At 36.9% G+C, this 16,819-nt stretch overlaps 1 protein-coding gene across 1 annotated transcript; it reads left to right on the plus strand.

Moving 5' to 3' along the window:
* The first annotated feature begins 1,478 nt into the window (after positions 1-1,478).
* Positions 1,479-16,448, plus strand: LOC146476865 (proton-coupled zinc antiporter SLC30A5-like). The gene is made up of 17 exons (XM_085113991.1): positions 1,479-1,607; positions 2,432-2,554; positions 2,955-3,021; positions 3,298-3,383; positions 3,497-3,584; positions 4,907-4,985; positions 5,593-5,669; positions 6,853-6,937; positions 7,048-7,130; positions 8,018-8,300; positions 9,863-10,053; positions 10,742-10,899; positions 11,939-12,068; positions 13,023-13,215; positions 13,932-14,158; positions 14,895-15,023; positions 15,741-16,448. The coding sequence occupies exons 1-17, from the start codon at positions 1,531-1,533 to the stop codon at positions 15,927-15,929; spliced, it is 2,265 nt and encodes a 754-aa protein (XP_084970117.1). The 5' UTR covers positions 1,479-1,530; the 3' UTR covers positions 15,930-16,448.
* Positions 16,449-16,819: the final 371 nt, after the last annotated feature.

A 16,819-nucleotide genomic window follows, 5' to 3' on the forward strand; every position in this document is an offset into this window, starting at 1 on the left:
CCACCCCATAATATTTTTATCAGTTAGGTCATTCTAGGGGAACTTGAGTCTTTTCGAAATTACTAGGGCATTTTTGTCCATTTCCCGAAAACCTTAGGTCTTATTTCCTTTCCGAAAATCTTAGCTGACCTTTTTTCGGTATCCGAAACGACATTTTTATCTATCCGAAATCACTAGGACTTAAATTTACCATATCACGAACGTTCGAGGTGAAAATTCCCTTAAGAAAATTGTAGGGGATTAAGGACCTTCCGAACAGATAATTTACCGAAACGATCCGTTGGGTGCCCCTGTCTCTTGCGAGTTGTAGCAGAGATGTACGTCCTAGAAGTCACTTAACGTGTAACTAAACCAAACTGATTGCAGGGCTGACATTACAGTAAAGGGCTTATTTATTTGGGCCAATATTTCAACTACTGTAGTACCACTAGTCTTCTTCAGGGCCAGAGTTACAATGAGAAAAAATGTCGGCTCTTAAAAGTTTAAATTTGAACGTAAAAATAAAAGGATAATGGTTAATGGTTAACTAGTTTACATGACATAGCGTGTATAACGGTTCATAAGGTTGGGGGAATGACGGTAAGGGACGACAGGTGTTTCACTAACGTCTTAGTGAAATCTTGAAAGAAACACCTGTCGTCGCTTACCGTCGCTCTCCTAACCTTCGTGACCTCCTGTTTCGTGCAAAACTGAAAAATCCTAGCACGACACTCATTCCCACCTGGGACATTTCACTGCAACTTCAAAATATATGGCTGTTTGACTCTTGCTCATATATCTTTAATGGAAGATCAACATACACATTTACTAACACAGGAGAGTCTGATGATGGAAATATAACTTGTTTCCAACTTAGTTTTTGTCATTTATTGTCTAAATATTTTGACACAGTGACATACTCGGAGTATCTTTCATTCTCTATGTTGTTTAGGAGAAGTAAGGTAAATCAAACAACACATAAATTTCAAATCAACTAATCTTACCTACAACCGCCTACCTGATGCCTGAGATGTAAAGTATAGTATATTGGAGAAATATTATCGTGAACACTTCAAAGCACACAGACAAGCCAGTCCAAATCACTCTTATGCCGTTCCTACGCCCTTCAACTTGCGGGGTCGCTGCATTACAGACATGTTAAACGGTCCAACAAAAATGGATCCCGGCGAAAAGCGAGGGAGGCCTTCCTCATAGAGAGAGGTAAAATTTTATCCCTAGACGGCCTCAACTGACGACCTAACGTTAGTAATTGATCATTTCTAACATTTTTCAACTTCTTCACATCTAGCTACATCTATGGCTTACTTACAGTACAAGCCCCGGTTGTTCAAAGAGTGGATAATGTAATCCCACAGAAAAATCGCTGTCCAGTGGGAAAAAATTACAATTTTTTTTCTTTGTAAATAATTGGGAGGGGGCAAGGAAAAAAGGTAACCTCGCTCCCATGAGAAATGTTAATGAAAACGAGGCTGCATTATTCCTGTCAGCGGTAGCTACCCATCAGTGTTGCCAGCTCATGCTTCGTTCAAGATGGAGGATGTAGAGATGTATTCAGAGCATTTGCTTTTTAACAAGCGTCAGCTGGGGCCGATCGGGCAATACACGAAGTAGGTTTAATAGCTGTATCGTAAGATTATTCACATAGCTTCTAAATAACAAACCAAGACTGATCATAGACCAAATATAACGCTCCATAATAGAAGCTCATCCATGAATCGAAACAAGCCTTCTTGATTGTATTGGTGATACGTCTTCTGTGCATTTTCACGTGAGCAATTTCTCTCCTTTGATGTGATACAAGGAATTGCCGTGAACATTTACTTAATGCTTTATAGGTCACAAAAGTTTATACAAAATGTAAATGTGTAAAATAATGCGTGCTCTGATTGGATAAAAAGACGAATATAATACAGACCAGATTTTAAGAAACGAAGTCATTTTTGTCAATCGTATCTATAGGAAAATTTGAGTGAAAGATAGGAAACAAATTTTTGGACATGACAAAACAAACATAGGTTTGTTTGTGAGATATGTAAAAGAAACCTATTCCAGTACAGTACAATCTGGCCTATGACAGCACACTTGATGATGCTAGCAGTCCAACTGCTTAGACGCTGTTTACATGGAGGGCAGGTGACTATCGTCCAATGTGAGGTAAACATTGATAGGTACAGAGAATATGAAGAAGTTTAATCTTTAAGTCTTAAAAAGTGTTTTATTGTGCAGGAGAAAAGTAGATAAATTAAAAGTAGTTTCTGTCTGAGCTCTGTTCCCAAAAATAACCCTTTGCTACCCAGTAGTGAAAAAAAGGGACACTGCGAATTTGTTGGGAAAAGCTAAGAAGTATGTAAGGAGGGACAAACCGACAAATTACCAGCAATTAATTTTCAAGTGCACCTGTAATTGAATTTTTTTTTTTCTGTCTTTACAGGACCACACCATATGTGATAGCATTGGTTATTGCCAAGTTTCTTCACACCTTTGGATTATTTGTTACTTATGAGCAGCTTAAAATCTTCCATGTTATCCGGTTTTTATTTATTATCAGGCTTTGGTATGTCATTTTCAGATATAGCTGTGTTGACCTTATTCACATTTTAATGTAAATTACATTTAATTTTGTTAAGGTTTCAAAGTACCCCAAAATTGACCAATGTTTCAAGAGATAAGTTTTTGTCATTTTTAAATAGATGTAAGTCAAACCTCTATGTTCCAAAAAACATTTCAGGCTGAGCAAAAAATATTGTTCCTATGCAGTTATGAGACTCTGGGAGCCTTGAAATTTGAATAAAATGTTGTGAGATCATGCATATCTGTTGGAAGGTTGTTTGCACCATTTCTTTTCTTTATTTTAAATGCTGTCCATGACTAAGTAAGTTAACAAAGGAGGTACTTGAATCAAGTGCGTGGTTTATCAAATTTCTTTTAAATTATATTATTCATACTTTCCACAGCACAACTATTATCCTTGTAATATTACAAAGGCCTGTATCCTCAGGAAAGAAAATTACTCCAAACCAGGTAAACATTATACATTCAAGCACTTAACATGTATAAATTTAAACTGCTAACCTGCCAGGTAAGCTAGTCACCACTAGCTACAATCTTGGGAGAGAATAAAAAAGAAATTAAACTACCTCCCACCAAAATCAATGATAAATTCATTGCAAAGCAAAATATGCCATTTTCCCATCATTGAAGTGGGGGGCGTAGAAGAGTTGTCTTTCACATCACAATGGTTCATTTCGACTATAAACAAATCACAAATCATTATTTGTCTATTTGGCTTTTTTTCAGTGGTACAAGATTGGAAAACATGCTATAGTATCCACTATAATAGGAATGATATGGCTGGAAGGCTTGTCTCTCTGTGGAGCTTTAAGGTATACAAAATGATTATTAGCAGTTTGATACTTGAAACATGCTGTTTTTCTGAACTTGTTTGGAACATCTTCTATGGATAACTGAGCAATACTTTGTGGTTTATTTTGTACAGAACTGTTTTGTTGTTTGAGCACAGTGATGTTGTTGTGTTGGCGGCATTAGGCGTTCTGTTTCATTCTGGTGGTACAGGTCCATCAAAGGTGATGTAATTTATCTCAATATTATTTCTAGTTAAGTTACTGTTGGCAGTCATGGTAGTCCTTCCTCATATTCTATCACAAATTATGATCTCTCCTAAATACATAACACGAGTAAATGGTCAGTATACGTGGACATTCAGTTTCAGTTTCAGAAATTATACATACACTGTATTGCCACCCCCACCCACACCCTCCCATGGAAGGTCATTGTCAATTCCAAGTGGGAGGGGGAGCTCAAAAAACAATTGAAAAAAGAGGGTTAGTGGGTCCAAACCAAAACCTCTCATGGGAGGGGTGTGGAGATTTCTGGGACAAGACATTGACAAATGTGAATAATTCACTATTTAAATTTGTCAAACATTTTTTCTTGCAAATATTTTTCACCAGGTATAGACCATAATAGGGACCTTCAGATCAGAGTATGAATACAAGATTGAGTACGAGTGCAGCTTTCAAATATCAAACCAGTCACATCCTCAGAACTCTTGCTCCTTCCCGCTGTTTTACCAGCAGATGAGGAGACCCTAGAAACAAGATTGGTGGGACAAGCGGTTATCTAAACCAAGCTTACTAGATTTGAAAAGTTGTACTCGTACTCACTCTTGTACTTGTAGCCAAATCTGAAGGTCCCTAATGTGTCAAATGCAACAGCAACAACAACACTTTATTTCATGTCACAGATAAGATCACCTAGTAATTGGTTCTCTGTAATTTGCAAGTAGCACTGTTCACCAGTGTCACTTTGACTTGAACTGAAGGAAGATCCAAGGATTGAAAGCATTTATGTCTTGGCTGTGGTTACAAAAAATTTAAATTAATGAACTAATCATTATCACTTGTTTTTACTCCAAACGGAGTGCAAAAATACAAAAAATCTTGGGGCAATGTTTCCTAAAACAAACATCCAATAATCCAGCAAATGTAAGGCACATGGACAAAAAGCAATCTAAAAGGCACTACCTAGGTCGGTTATGAGCCCATCACAGGTTAATAGGCTAAGGTCTACGCATGTTGTTTTCCCAAACAGCATTTATTGTTTAGCTTTATGTTAAGTTGATTTACATGTACAGGAGATATGTTTGTAACATAGAAAATATAATGGAACCTTGTCAGTAGGCCAAAAGAAAGGCTGACGTCAAGCTAATGGTTAATGACAGTTTCTACGCCAGAAAAGGACTATGTTAATCTTGCTTCAGCCAAACAGTTGTCACCATCAGAAGAGGGAGGTCATGTCGATGGCTTGGTTATACCTTTAGACCAGTTTCCAATGGTTTTGTGCACATTGTTTGTAAGTTTGTAACACAGTGTTCATCCATTATTAGGTACGAGGATCTGTGCTGTTTCTTTTGGGGATTTTATGCCTTCTGCTGTTTGATAATGACTCTCCCAGTTTGAGTCACCGTATCCTTACAATAAATTATTCATGTGTCATGTAACAACTGTAGACTCAAGGGAATTATTTATCCTGTGTGAAAGGTTCATGGGATTTTCTTGGTGGGGGAAGAGGGGAGGGGTGGAGAGTGATTGGCTCTACATCTAGTCCCTACCTTGGAGGGTCACAGGCTGTCCTTTGTCAGGTCCCTTCTCCCTCAAGCAGTGCTAAACCTGCCTGGGACCAAATCTACAACTGGTATACATTTAGCATTTAGGGTCAATGATTCACTTGGTGAGGTGTGAAATATGTGCCTAAATTTATAGATGTAAAGTATCTAAGATGTATTCTGTAAAGGTCTCACTTTGATTCCAATACAACAACAACAACATTTTATTAAAACCTTCAGTTACAAGCTGGTTATATACCTACCCGCAAATAGCTGAAGTGAGTCGAGGCGGGTAGGTATGTCTATACTAAACTAAATACAAATAAATTTGGTGTTTAGAAGTTGGAGATTTGGTGTTTAGAAATTAGAGATTTACATTGTAAAATGCATCTTGTACATGAATCCCCCTTTTCTACTAAACCTTTATTTTGAATGGAAAAGTTACTTTTTCCTTGACTGACTGTCAGCTGAGGGTGGACAGCACAGTCAGTGGATCCATTATTATTATACTGTCTTATCTTGGCTTGGTTTGCCAGATCACAAGGTAATTCAACAAAAGCATATTAAGTAATCTGCTAAAATGGCCTGATTACATGAGATAAGCTGGGACTGCCAGGTTGGCATGCCTGTTAAACACAACTAAGATTAACATTGCAATTACATGACAATCTGGCCAGCTTGGCTAGCCAGAATCCCAGGTAAGTGGGCCAGCATTTTTTTATGCCAAAATTCTGCTCCTTACCCCAAGCTACCCTGGGCCAGCCTGGCTCATGTAATCGGTCACAAATACTGAAAGCATTAGTTTAAATAAATATATTAATTATGTTGTTGATTATGACGACAATGGTTACCAGTATTAAGACTGCATAAATTAGCAGTACAGATTTGCATGTAATGATCAGCAAATTCAAACCAGAACTAAATTGGCATATTTATTCAAGTGAAATAGCATGGGGAATACACCAAGGTATCCTTTGAATAATATGATAAGAGTGCATTGAGGCTGTTAATTTGGCTTAGAAAAATAACCAGACGAGTATAACTTCAACTTCCTTGAGTCTCCTGTAACTCTTGTTGTGTCATGAAATTTTCTTCAAATATTTATGTCATTTTGATGTGATAATTGCTTCGGGACAACAAGAATACCATTTATTCTTACGAGTCTGGGAAATAGTGCAATCACAAGTGCAATTTGTGGTGTTTGTGTAGTGGTATGCACCTTACAGAACATTTACATCTCCAAACATCTTGAGCACCCACTACTCCTGCAAGTGTAAATTGTTTGGATTTGTTTTTTATTTTTCTTGTTCATATTTCAACAAAATTTCAAGGCACATAATTTTCTGAAAAATTGACAGATATATAACAAATCAAATTTTGGAATTCTTTAAGTCAATGTTTTTGGAAAATTATATTAATTTGAAAGACTACAGTCATGCTATGTTTAAAATATTGTTGACCTTTGAAGTCTTTTTTCCATAAGTCCTTTTTTTCTCTTCTTCAGAAAATGTTGTTTACCCCTGTGTGAATTTGGTGGTATTTCTATGAAGTATAATTTGGGTTAAGTCTAAGACTTAATTTGGGTTAAGATAATAATTTGGGTTAAGATCCTTATGGAGGATCAATAATACTGTTGAGGATGCATTAATTTAAAATTAATAATGATTTCATGTTTTATGCAGTTAATAAATAAAAATTATATTAATTTTGCTGTTCTTGTCTTATAGGGTGGGCTTATTATTCTATTGCTGGTTCTTTTGCTTAAAATTGCTCACAAGAATATTTCAAGAACATTGGCAGTTGAAATTGGAGGTGAGTTTGTGATAAATGCTTTACATGAATCAATTCCAAGGTTCCATTTTTCCTCTTCATCTCCTTAATCCAGCTGTTAATAATATCACTGGGTGTTCTTTTATCACTAGGTGGGAAGCGTCTTGCCGCACTTTCCAGCTGTATATCCTCTGTGATTCTTCTCCCGCTAGCCCTGTTATCTTATGTTACTCAGGTATGTGACATGCCAAAACCTTCTTTACAACAACAGTAAGAGTGTTTTGGGTTGGGGAAAGGAAAATACCACTCAATATCTTTCATCTGAATAGTCTCATCTTAGGAGGTCATCCATAGACTCAAAAGTTAGAAACACCAGCGCCGCACCATGAAAAGCATGACAAGATAAAATACTGCTGTGTATAGCTGTCTCTTCATGAGTCACAATTTAACATTTCATCCATGCATAGACTCAAAATATACACATCCACCTTGTAAAGTGTAATAAACAGCACCACAGGAAAGTGCTGCTCAGCAGCTTTCAGTTGAATGCTCCATGATCAATATCATTACATCTGACTATTATTTTTCACTCTATAGTCTGGCCTCAAATTTGTTTTATTTCATTCATTGAATTGAATTTATGACTCTTCATTCTCCTGGATTCCATGTGACTCAAAACTGAAAACCACTTTTAACAAAAACAGCACAAAGATTTACTGAACAAATTGTTGTCAAGTTTAATCTGCGTGATTACACTTTAGGATGCCATTCACAATCTCTATTTTGATTTTTCAAGAATAACATTTCTCAGCTAAGCAGGAATATAATGTTTGCTGTCATCAACAGAGCTGATAAGGTGTTTTGGCCACTGTAAAGAGATTTGAGTGTTAACCCTTTATCAGAGTGAATTTGATGAAAGGCTAGCGTTCAAAACGTCAACTCTTGAATCTCTTTATGGCTGTCAAATTACGTTATCAACTCTGTCGGTAAAACCAAACATTCATTTGTACACCCACCAATGCAGCACCACAGTCTCTTTAGAAACTAACCATGTTATCTAAGCAGAAAAATGCAACATTGTAATTTCATCATTTTTCTCCATATTTTATGTTTTTCATACAGACAACAGAGGTTGATTGGCTGGAAGCAGTATTCCCTTTTGCTGTTGTTGTATTCCTTGTGTTTATATTTGACTTCTACATTGAGTCATTCTGCTTGGCCAAACTTGAATCACCCAGGACAGGAAAGATAGGTTCCATAGCGTCATTTTTATCTGCTGTGATTATATCCTTCCTGTGGGATAAGCCGTGGGCATGGACCATGCATGAATGGCATCATGGAAAACCATCTGATCCACATCTTGTATCTGCTGGCACACTGTTCGCTGCTTTCTTCTTTGTACTGGGTGAGTATCAAACTCTATTCATCTATTCACTTCTGAGAGTCCACAAATTTAAAAATGCAGAAAAGTTCCAAAATTTAGTCTTCAAAATGTTACAAAACAAACAGCACCATGAGAAAGCACTCATTTTTATTGTTAATTTCAATGGTCACACTTAAGGTGATTCCCTCGAAACAAACATTGTTGTAAAAATTGTATCAAACCTTTTTGTGATTGTTTACTAGTGTGTATTACATGTATTTAAAAAATGCAATTAAAAAATAGGTAGTGTCCATGATTTTGCTCACGAAAGAGGTATGGTCCACTCAAGTTACCTCATAATTGCTTGCAACAATTATTTACTTTTGAATATGAGTCTAATAATCAGTTTGAATTCTTGCCATGTCTAGTGGGAACAGAAATTACATAGATAAAACAGAACTTAGAAAAATGACATACATAGCATGTATGAAGCATAAGCACAAATTAAAGATAAATTTCTTCGTAGGAAAGCGCAATATGAAGCAGTACTGACCTAAAATGTTTCTTGCCTGCTTGTTCTTAGTATCACTATTTTATGCCTGCAAGTGATGGGCAAGCTCATTTTTGTGGAGATAATTCTAGAGTATTATTTAGGAAAGCCTTGGATTATTACCTGTAAATTTTTGGTGTAGTTGTAACTTAGTGCATGTTTTGCTTTTACATATTTTATTTTAGTTATTCTTATTTGTACATTGTAAGTTTTTAATAATTTCTTAGTCAACAGGACCCTGTTGATAACAGTACTCTATACTGAAGGGTTATCCTGTTTAAATATTATAGTAGCAGTTAAAACGTCTGTATATACAGTTAAGAAGCATCACGAGGCGCTAATGCAGCGTAACCCGTGGGCTATAAAGTGAATAAAAACTAATAAAAAATAATAAAACTAATAAAAATTAATCACAAAGAAGAGATCAAGTAAAACTTAAAAGATGTCTTTCTCAAGTAAAAAGGCCCAATTGGCGACTGAGTCTTCGCGAGTATTCATGTTGCAACTTTAAACGTGCAAGCAATGTTAAGAGTTCCTGAGAGGCATGCCTTTTGCATCTTCCTGAGCACATCTTTAGCTCTGGTGCCCACCAACTTCTGTAGCGTATCGTTTAAGTCCTTGGACCATCCCCTCAACACGTCTATTATTATTATTATTATTATTATTATTATTATTATTATTATTATTATTATTATTATTATTATTATTATTATTATTATTATTATCATCATTATTATTATTATTATTATTATTATTATATTCTATTATCATTTTTTCTAAAAACATTTTCAATATAAAAAGAATAATAACGAAAATAATAATAAGATAAAAGAGAAAGGTCATGGTGCTTGTTTAAGAGAAAATATCCAGTTAGTATTTGGCTGGACTTAGCATCAAGGAACACCTTTTGTGTTTCCAATGTTCAAGAAACTACTCATTAGAACTAGGTGCTCAAAAGTTAGAACCACAATATTCACTCAATCACTGAAGATGTAAAAAGCTTATTAAATCTGACTGTTTTCTTGGTTAACCGTTTTCTCTCTCTGCCTTCCAGCTACAAGATTATTATCAAGACCATCAACACGTGCAACCAAAGGAAATCTTATTGGTTATACCACTGGCGGCTTGCCGATCTACAACTTCCAGACTCCCCAGTCTGTGCTAACCACTGTTCAGAGCCTTCTGCGGCAGATTGTGGAACAGTCGGAATCAAGGCAGATTTTCTATTTCCTTTGTCTTAACCTGGTGAGCAATAAATTCTTTAAAGAAATTCTGTGAAAATATTTCCATGATAATTTACTGATTTCCATGTGATTGCTCACCTATGGACATGCTACAAGGTAACTTCCATCACTCACTGACAGCCCATCGAAGATTAACAAGAGTTGTTATTACCGTGTTTGGTTCCAGGTCTCTTATGAGCAGTTCTTTTGTTTTAGCTTTGCAGTTTTCATCTGTTTTCAACATATTTATTTAGTGAGGTGTTGGGAAGGATTATTTGTTTCCCATGATGTTGCCTGCTCTCATTTCTTTGGGACCAAGACAAGCTGTGTTGTTTTTCTTTGGTGGGGACTGTCCAGTAAATGAAAATTTCACTAGAAATGACATTCATGCAACTTCCGTAGGTCTAGGACACACCAGGTTTCCAATGGAAAGGAGTAACACTAACAACATTATTTTTGTAATTACAGTTCTCAGTAACTAGTTGATCATTGCATATCAGCAGAACAAGGTGGAGCATGGCCATGAAAGGCTTTCAATAATAAAAAATTATTGTTCTGTTTTGTTACAGTCCTTTACGCTGTTCTAGTTACACAAACCCGCAAACCTGTGCAACAGGTTATTATTTCAAATAGAGGACTTTCTAAGAAAAGAATACTTGCACTGAACATTCTTCCTACTTCATTATTTTGTTTGTTTTTTGTTATTTTAGGTTTTCACAGGTGTTGAGCTGCTGTATGGTGTGTGGACTAACAGCCTTGGCCTCATATCTGATGGTTTTCACATGATGTTTGACTGCACTGCACTTGTGATTGGGCTTTGTGCTGCGCTCATGGCCAGATGGAAAGCTTCCAGGACATTTTCTTATGGGTATGTTGCTGCAAAACAGAAGTCTGTAATTATAATCAATTATTTTTATTCCTTTTGATACAGTAACACGCACACAGTTTTTGATTGCAATTACATGCTTTTGCAAAGGTCTCTCCTCACAGCAGCCGTTTTGTAGTTCATGTCGATATCAACATCAGATTCCCCAAGCACCCTTGAGTAATTTGCATTACAGTTTTCAGGTTTGCAGATGGCATGATGTGTTGAGGACTTCTCTGAAACAAACCTTTTTTTCAAATTATCGCCACTGTAATACTGTAGTGAGTTACCAATGTCAGAAATGCAAAATGAACTGGTGTCACCAACTTACCCTGAGTAGCTGTAGTCATTTTCATGGCTTCACGGCTCAAACACAACCTTCGCTCAAACAATCCTGCCGCTACGCAGGCTATCACCAACCTCATTTTGGAGATAAAGCACAGAAAAATAGTTTAACCTGAGTTTGGAAAACTGGCTCTCGGAACCCAACATGATCTCACTGACAGTTACAAAAATAATGAAGAAAAATAACTGGTCAGGAGATAACTTTCTATAATCAAATTTTATGCAAATCGATCTACTGAGTAAAACAATAATATATTGCAACTGACTCCATTCTTTTAAGTAAACTTGACCATCTGGGAGGGTATTTGCAAACATCAGCCACACCCATGACATGTGGGTAAAAAATTCAAACTTCCAAAAGACAGATTTTTTCTTATTGTCACACAAATTGTAGGGTATTTGCAAATTAAAGTTAGTGATCATTAAACAAAAAACAGGGGTCACTTTTAGAACCATTCAAGAGAGCTAAATCCACAAAATGGTTGCTAGCCATTGTGTGTACATTAGGTTTCTTCTTCAGCATGTGCACTTGGGACAGCCGCATGGCCTAACATTCCAGCATTAATAAGGATGTGTATAAACAGTCTGTGCAAACATCTTAAAAATGAGAAGGTCAACCAATGGACTTTTTTAAGTAAGGTCGTTGCAATTACTTCATGTATTCATACTTGATGCCAATTCTCTGTTCCCATTACAGGTATGGCCGTGTGGAGATTTTATCTGGCTTTTTAAATGGCATTTTCTTGGTAGTAATTTCATTTTTTGTGTTCTTGGCGGCACTTCAGCGTTTGTTTGATCCTCCAACAGTCAGCACTGAGAGACTGCTGGTAAGTGTTAGGTTGTGGAATAAGAATAAACAGAATAGATTTTAGATAATTTTCTCTTTTTAGGTAAATTTGGGAAGACACTTCTACAAACTTTTGTTGAAATACAATAATTTAAGAGACATTTTGCAGTTCCAGTAACTCCCAAAACCTCTCATGAGGCATTTCTTGTCATCATGGTATGTATTTCTACTCCGGAATAGGGTCAATCGAACGCACTCGTAGTTTTGACCAAAGCAATCTTGCATTGCCGCCTAACTGGTGTAGTTAATATGTTTTAACTGATTTGTTAGATGTATCTTAACAACACAGTAGCACACAAAACACTTTAATTTGGACTGTTACTTAACAACTCCACACAATAAAATAGTAGTCATTCAATAAGAGGAAAAGGAATGCAAGAGATAAATAATGTGGGTATTTTCTTACTTGGTAGAAACCTTACTCTTGCAAACAAACAAATTCCCCATGGAGTGGTAGCCATGGACAGCTGTTTTATATTTGTTGGTGTTAGTATGGGAAAGCCAGGTATAAGGGTGTTGTTAAGAATAATCAAGCACTAGGCTGGTCTCTACATTGTCGTGTTGTTTTCGTAGACAAGAAACTTTGCTCCACATTGTCTCTCTTCACACGGGTGTATAAATGACCAAAAGTGGCAAACTACTTGAGGGACTAGCACCCATCCAAGGGGGAATAGTAATGCTTCTAGTTACTTCATGCTAAAGAAACCAGCCTAAGCTCTGATCTTGGGGCCGCCTTGGCTAGAAGTGCAATTTTACCTTCTTTTTAGTGTTTATTTGTTGTCATAGGTTGCTTTGTGTCTTACGAGGTCAGTTATTTCAACCTATACATGCTTGGTTATAGTAATAGTTATAGTAATAGCTATCACTCCATGTCTGTGCTCCATCAGCCAAACTATATGGATTATGAGTCTGACTAGTTTTTTTGTGTTTTCAGGTGGTGTCTGTTGGAGGGCTCGTGGTGAACTTGGTAGGTATATTTGCCTTCAGGCATGCGCACTCGCATGGTGGCAGTTCACACGGTCATGGTAACCATGGTCACAGTCACCATGGACACAGCCATTGCCATGGTCATGGCCAAAGTCATGTCGATGAGGATCATCACCATGATCGTAGTGTGAACATGCAGGGTAAGTTTGGGTTAGGAATCTATCCTTTTTACTCACTTCTGAGACCAGGGTTTCTTTTCAAATGGTTATTGTGCATAATTCTTATGCCATCCCGATAAAAATGTTTCGTTTCCCACTTCGCAGATGACCCAGCTGTTTTAGTGATAGTTTTAGTGGTTTGTTAGAATCTGTCTCTTATACTTTGAGATTTCTTGTTTCATATGCTATAACTTACCCATCACATACACTTGCTATTGCCAATCACAATACAGTCAACTCTCTCTAAAGTGAACACCCTTGGGACCCGCTCCAGGTGTCCACCCTTGCAACTTTCCAGAAAAAAAGCTTTGTTTTACCACCGTTACTTTTGGAGGTGGTGGTGCGGGAGGATTGGGGTCACTTTCACTGATGGGGTGGGGTGGGTCAACAACAACAGAATCAAAACATGAGAACATACGCACGTTTTGTGAACAAGTATTGAGCCCCCACCCCCCCCCCCCCCCCCTCAAAAAAAAAAAAAGTAAATAAGCAGTGCTTTGTTCCCTATTATTAAAGCCAGTTGCATGGTCCAAAGTTTTGGAATTCAATTTGTATTGCTCTGTTTTGTTTTGTTTTGTTTTGTTTTTGTTTGTTTGTTTGTTTTTTTTTTTTTTTGGTTATTTTGTTGTAGCTCATCATCACAATTGATCCCTCAAACAGGTGCACCTTGTATACCATTAATGATGTTGTTATTTCAGGTGTGTTTCTCCATGTTGTTGCTGATACTATGGGCAGTGTAGGAGTGATCGTATCATCTGTGCTAATTGAAAAGTTCGGGCTCTTCATAGCTGATCCTCTATGCTCGCTGTTCATCGCGTGTTTAATCTTCATCAGCGTGCTTCCTCTACTAAGGGAATCCTCACAATTATTATTACTAAGAACACCGGAGGAATTGGAGAAGACTGTGGGTAGTCTATTTAACAAGGTTAGCTTCTATACCAGGACTCTTATGTGAGCTATACAGGTTCCACCCAGACCCTGAATGATCCGTGTTTGTTGGAATTTAAGAAGGGTGTGTTTTTGTTTTCTTATCTCGTGAAAAGTTCATATAGGGATTTTTGCCGTTTTTGTGTTAAAAAGAAAAAAGAAAAAAAGAGTTGGGTTTGTGGCTTAGGGCTTCTATATTTCTTTATTGAAGGTTTTTCTTCACGAGTGTAATTTTAGTAAAATTTTCAACTTTCGCTATCTCCACTTTTTAAACTTGCCCAATTTTGTTTTGACGTCTTTGTTATCCCTCGGTAATTCCAAAATGATGAGACTGCTTAAAGTCGCCACGGAAGGAGGATTTGGCTTTGTTTCGTTAACACGTCTAAGCCAAAAGTCAAAAGATTGTTATTTGTTTCATAACGCTTAAATATTACACACTACACATACAAAGCAGGTTTGGTGACGGGAAAGCCCGAATTTGAAGCCGGGAGCTTAAAAAGTCCAGGCTCCCCCTAGTCGGGATATGACAAAACAGTGTGACAAGACGCAATATTTACGATACGGCCAGTTACAGGGAAGGACGAGATAACAACTACATTAGTTACAAAACATGTTTTAGAAAAGGTACAAGCATAAACTAAAACCAAAAATACAATAAACAATAGTCTAGTGCTTTCTCCGGCGTAACCCCTGTTTTTGTGATTTTTTGTTTTGTATTGTTTCTCTACCGACAGATTTTATCTTTGGACGGAGTTCTTTCGTACCGTGATCCTCATTTCTGGCGGCATTCGTCTGACTCGTTAGTTGGCTCAATTCATGTTCAAGTAGCTCCATCAGCAAATGAACAAAGAATAATACAAATGGTGAGGCATCACTCCAGTGCTTTATACTTCAAAACAAGTTGGTGTTCAAGCCTGATTAGAACACATGTACAGCTCCCAAAATGATCCCCACGCTGTCCCCGAAGCGATCCTCATTTTTATTTTTTTTTTTTTCAACTCCGACCCCGAAGTGATCCCCATTTCATTTAAGGAACGGAATGGTTTGCTTCACTGCGGAGTTGAAAACAGTTCTTTCCTTGATAGCTTGAACAACGCCGAGTTTTAAGACTGGTAGACATATTGTACACTGTTTTACAACTTCTTTACTCTTAATATTCGTTTTACGTTCACATTTCTTGATGCTTTTCTTGCTATTGCATCTCGTGCATAATAAGAAAATAGAACCGAAAAGGTGGGGCGTTTTTGCTAGTTTAACTGATTTTTTAAAATTAGTACAAAACTAACAGTCGACCTTCAGTTTACAGGCGGATAAAGTTGATCAAAGAAAAGTCAAGGAAATTATTGTACGACAGGATTTCAAGGCAACAGAGCCAAAAACTTTGTCAAAATCGATTCAAGGAATGGTAGCTTAACATGGGCGTGTGACGTCCATGTAAAATCTAAGTACTTTGTCTAAAACGGGGAGGCTCCTTTTTTAGCGTATTTTGTAGTGTAGCAGATTTTGGATGCTTTTTGCTTCATAACTCCTTGATACATTCATAAGGATACAAATCTAGACCACTATTTTTTTCTTCCTAGGTTGGCGCTCTATTTAAAGAATACGGAGTCAATAAATTCAGTGTACAAGTAGAAAAAGAAGCATTCTTTCATCACATGTCTGCTCTGTCCGCTGGATACAAATCTGTTTTAGCTCTCAAACAAGGTGCAGATATGGGCTCAACTTCAGCTGGAGGGGAATATGACTATGGCCTTATTAAAGCTGTATAACCAACAGTCTCGTCTAGGGAAGACTTTTTTAACTTAATTATTTTAAGAAAATAATGTTTTTATTTATTTTTTCGAATTTACAATCAAGTGAGGTCTTCAGATTGTTGATTTACCTCCCCGTATTTATCTTGGATTTCACGCAGTGTTGGTCTTCAGAGAAATACGTGACGATCCATAATGCCTTGGATGTCAAATATTGTACCATGCCATGTGGCGCTAACTATTGAGTCAAAAGTATGGAATACTTAGGTGTGACCATTCAAATGGAACGGGCTACTGTACAGCATTTTCCAATGACGCGGTACAAAGTGGTTCTAACTATCGGAATGTGTGCTTGTCTATGCCATTTCTTCCAGTGTCAGGAAATTCGTATTTATACAATGTATTTTTTCACACTTAAGGTACACAAAATTTGGCCCTTTACATTTGTAGATAAAGAAATCTTGTTAAATAGATCTTATGTAAAAAGCTGTACCCGTAGGTGTTGGTAGAAAATAAGTCATTAAAACTGAAAAACGATTATGCAAGTCGTCATTAAATGCCACAATTCATGTCATAGAGTGGTTTTCAGTTGAGTGTCGAAAGTAATAATTCTTTTCGTGTTTGCTTGTGTTTTGCTTTATTACGCTCTGTGTTTGGTTTATAGCAAATTCGCACCACTTTCTCAACCAATGAGAAGCAAAATCAACACCAATCCCCCATTTTCCCGCGCTTGGAACCGGTTCCTCGTATTTCCTTCAAGTTCTGATTGGTTCATTGCGCTGTTTACGTCTGTTTTGGTTGGGCAGAGTTATTATTTTACAACACCCTCAATTGAAAACAGACTTGCATATATTTTCTAATTTTCCGATTGTTACAAACTAGTAATAATCAAAGATGAGGGACTGTGT

This window comes from Pavona decussata, unplaced genomic scaffold (genome assembly GCF_977016875.1).
Source record: "Pavona decussata unplaced genomic scaffold, jaPavDecu1.1 SCAFFOLD_72, whole genome shotgun sequence".
Taxonomy (NCBI): domain Eukaryota; kingdom Metazoa; phylum Cnidaria; class Anthozoa; order Scleractinia; family Agariciidae; genus Pavona; species Pavona decussata.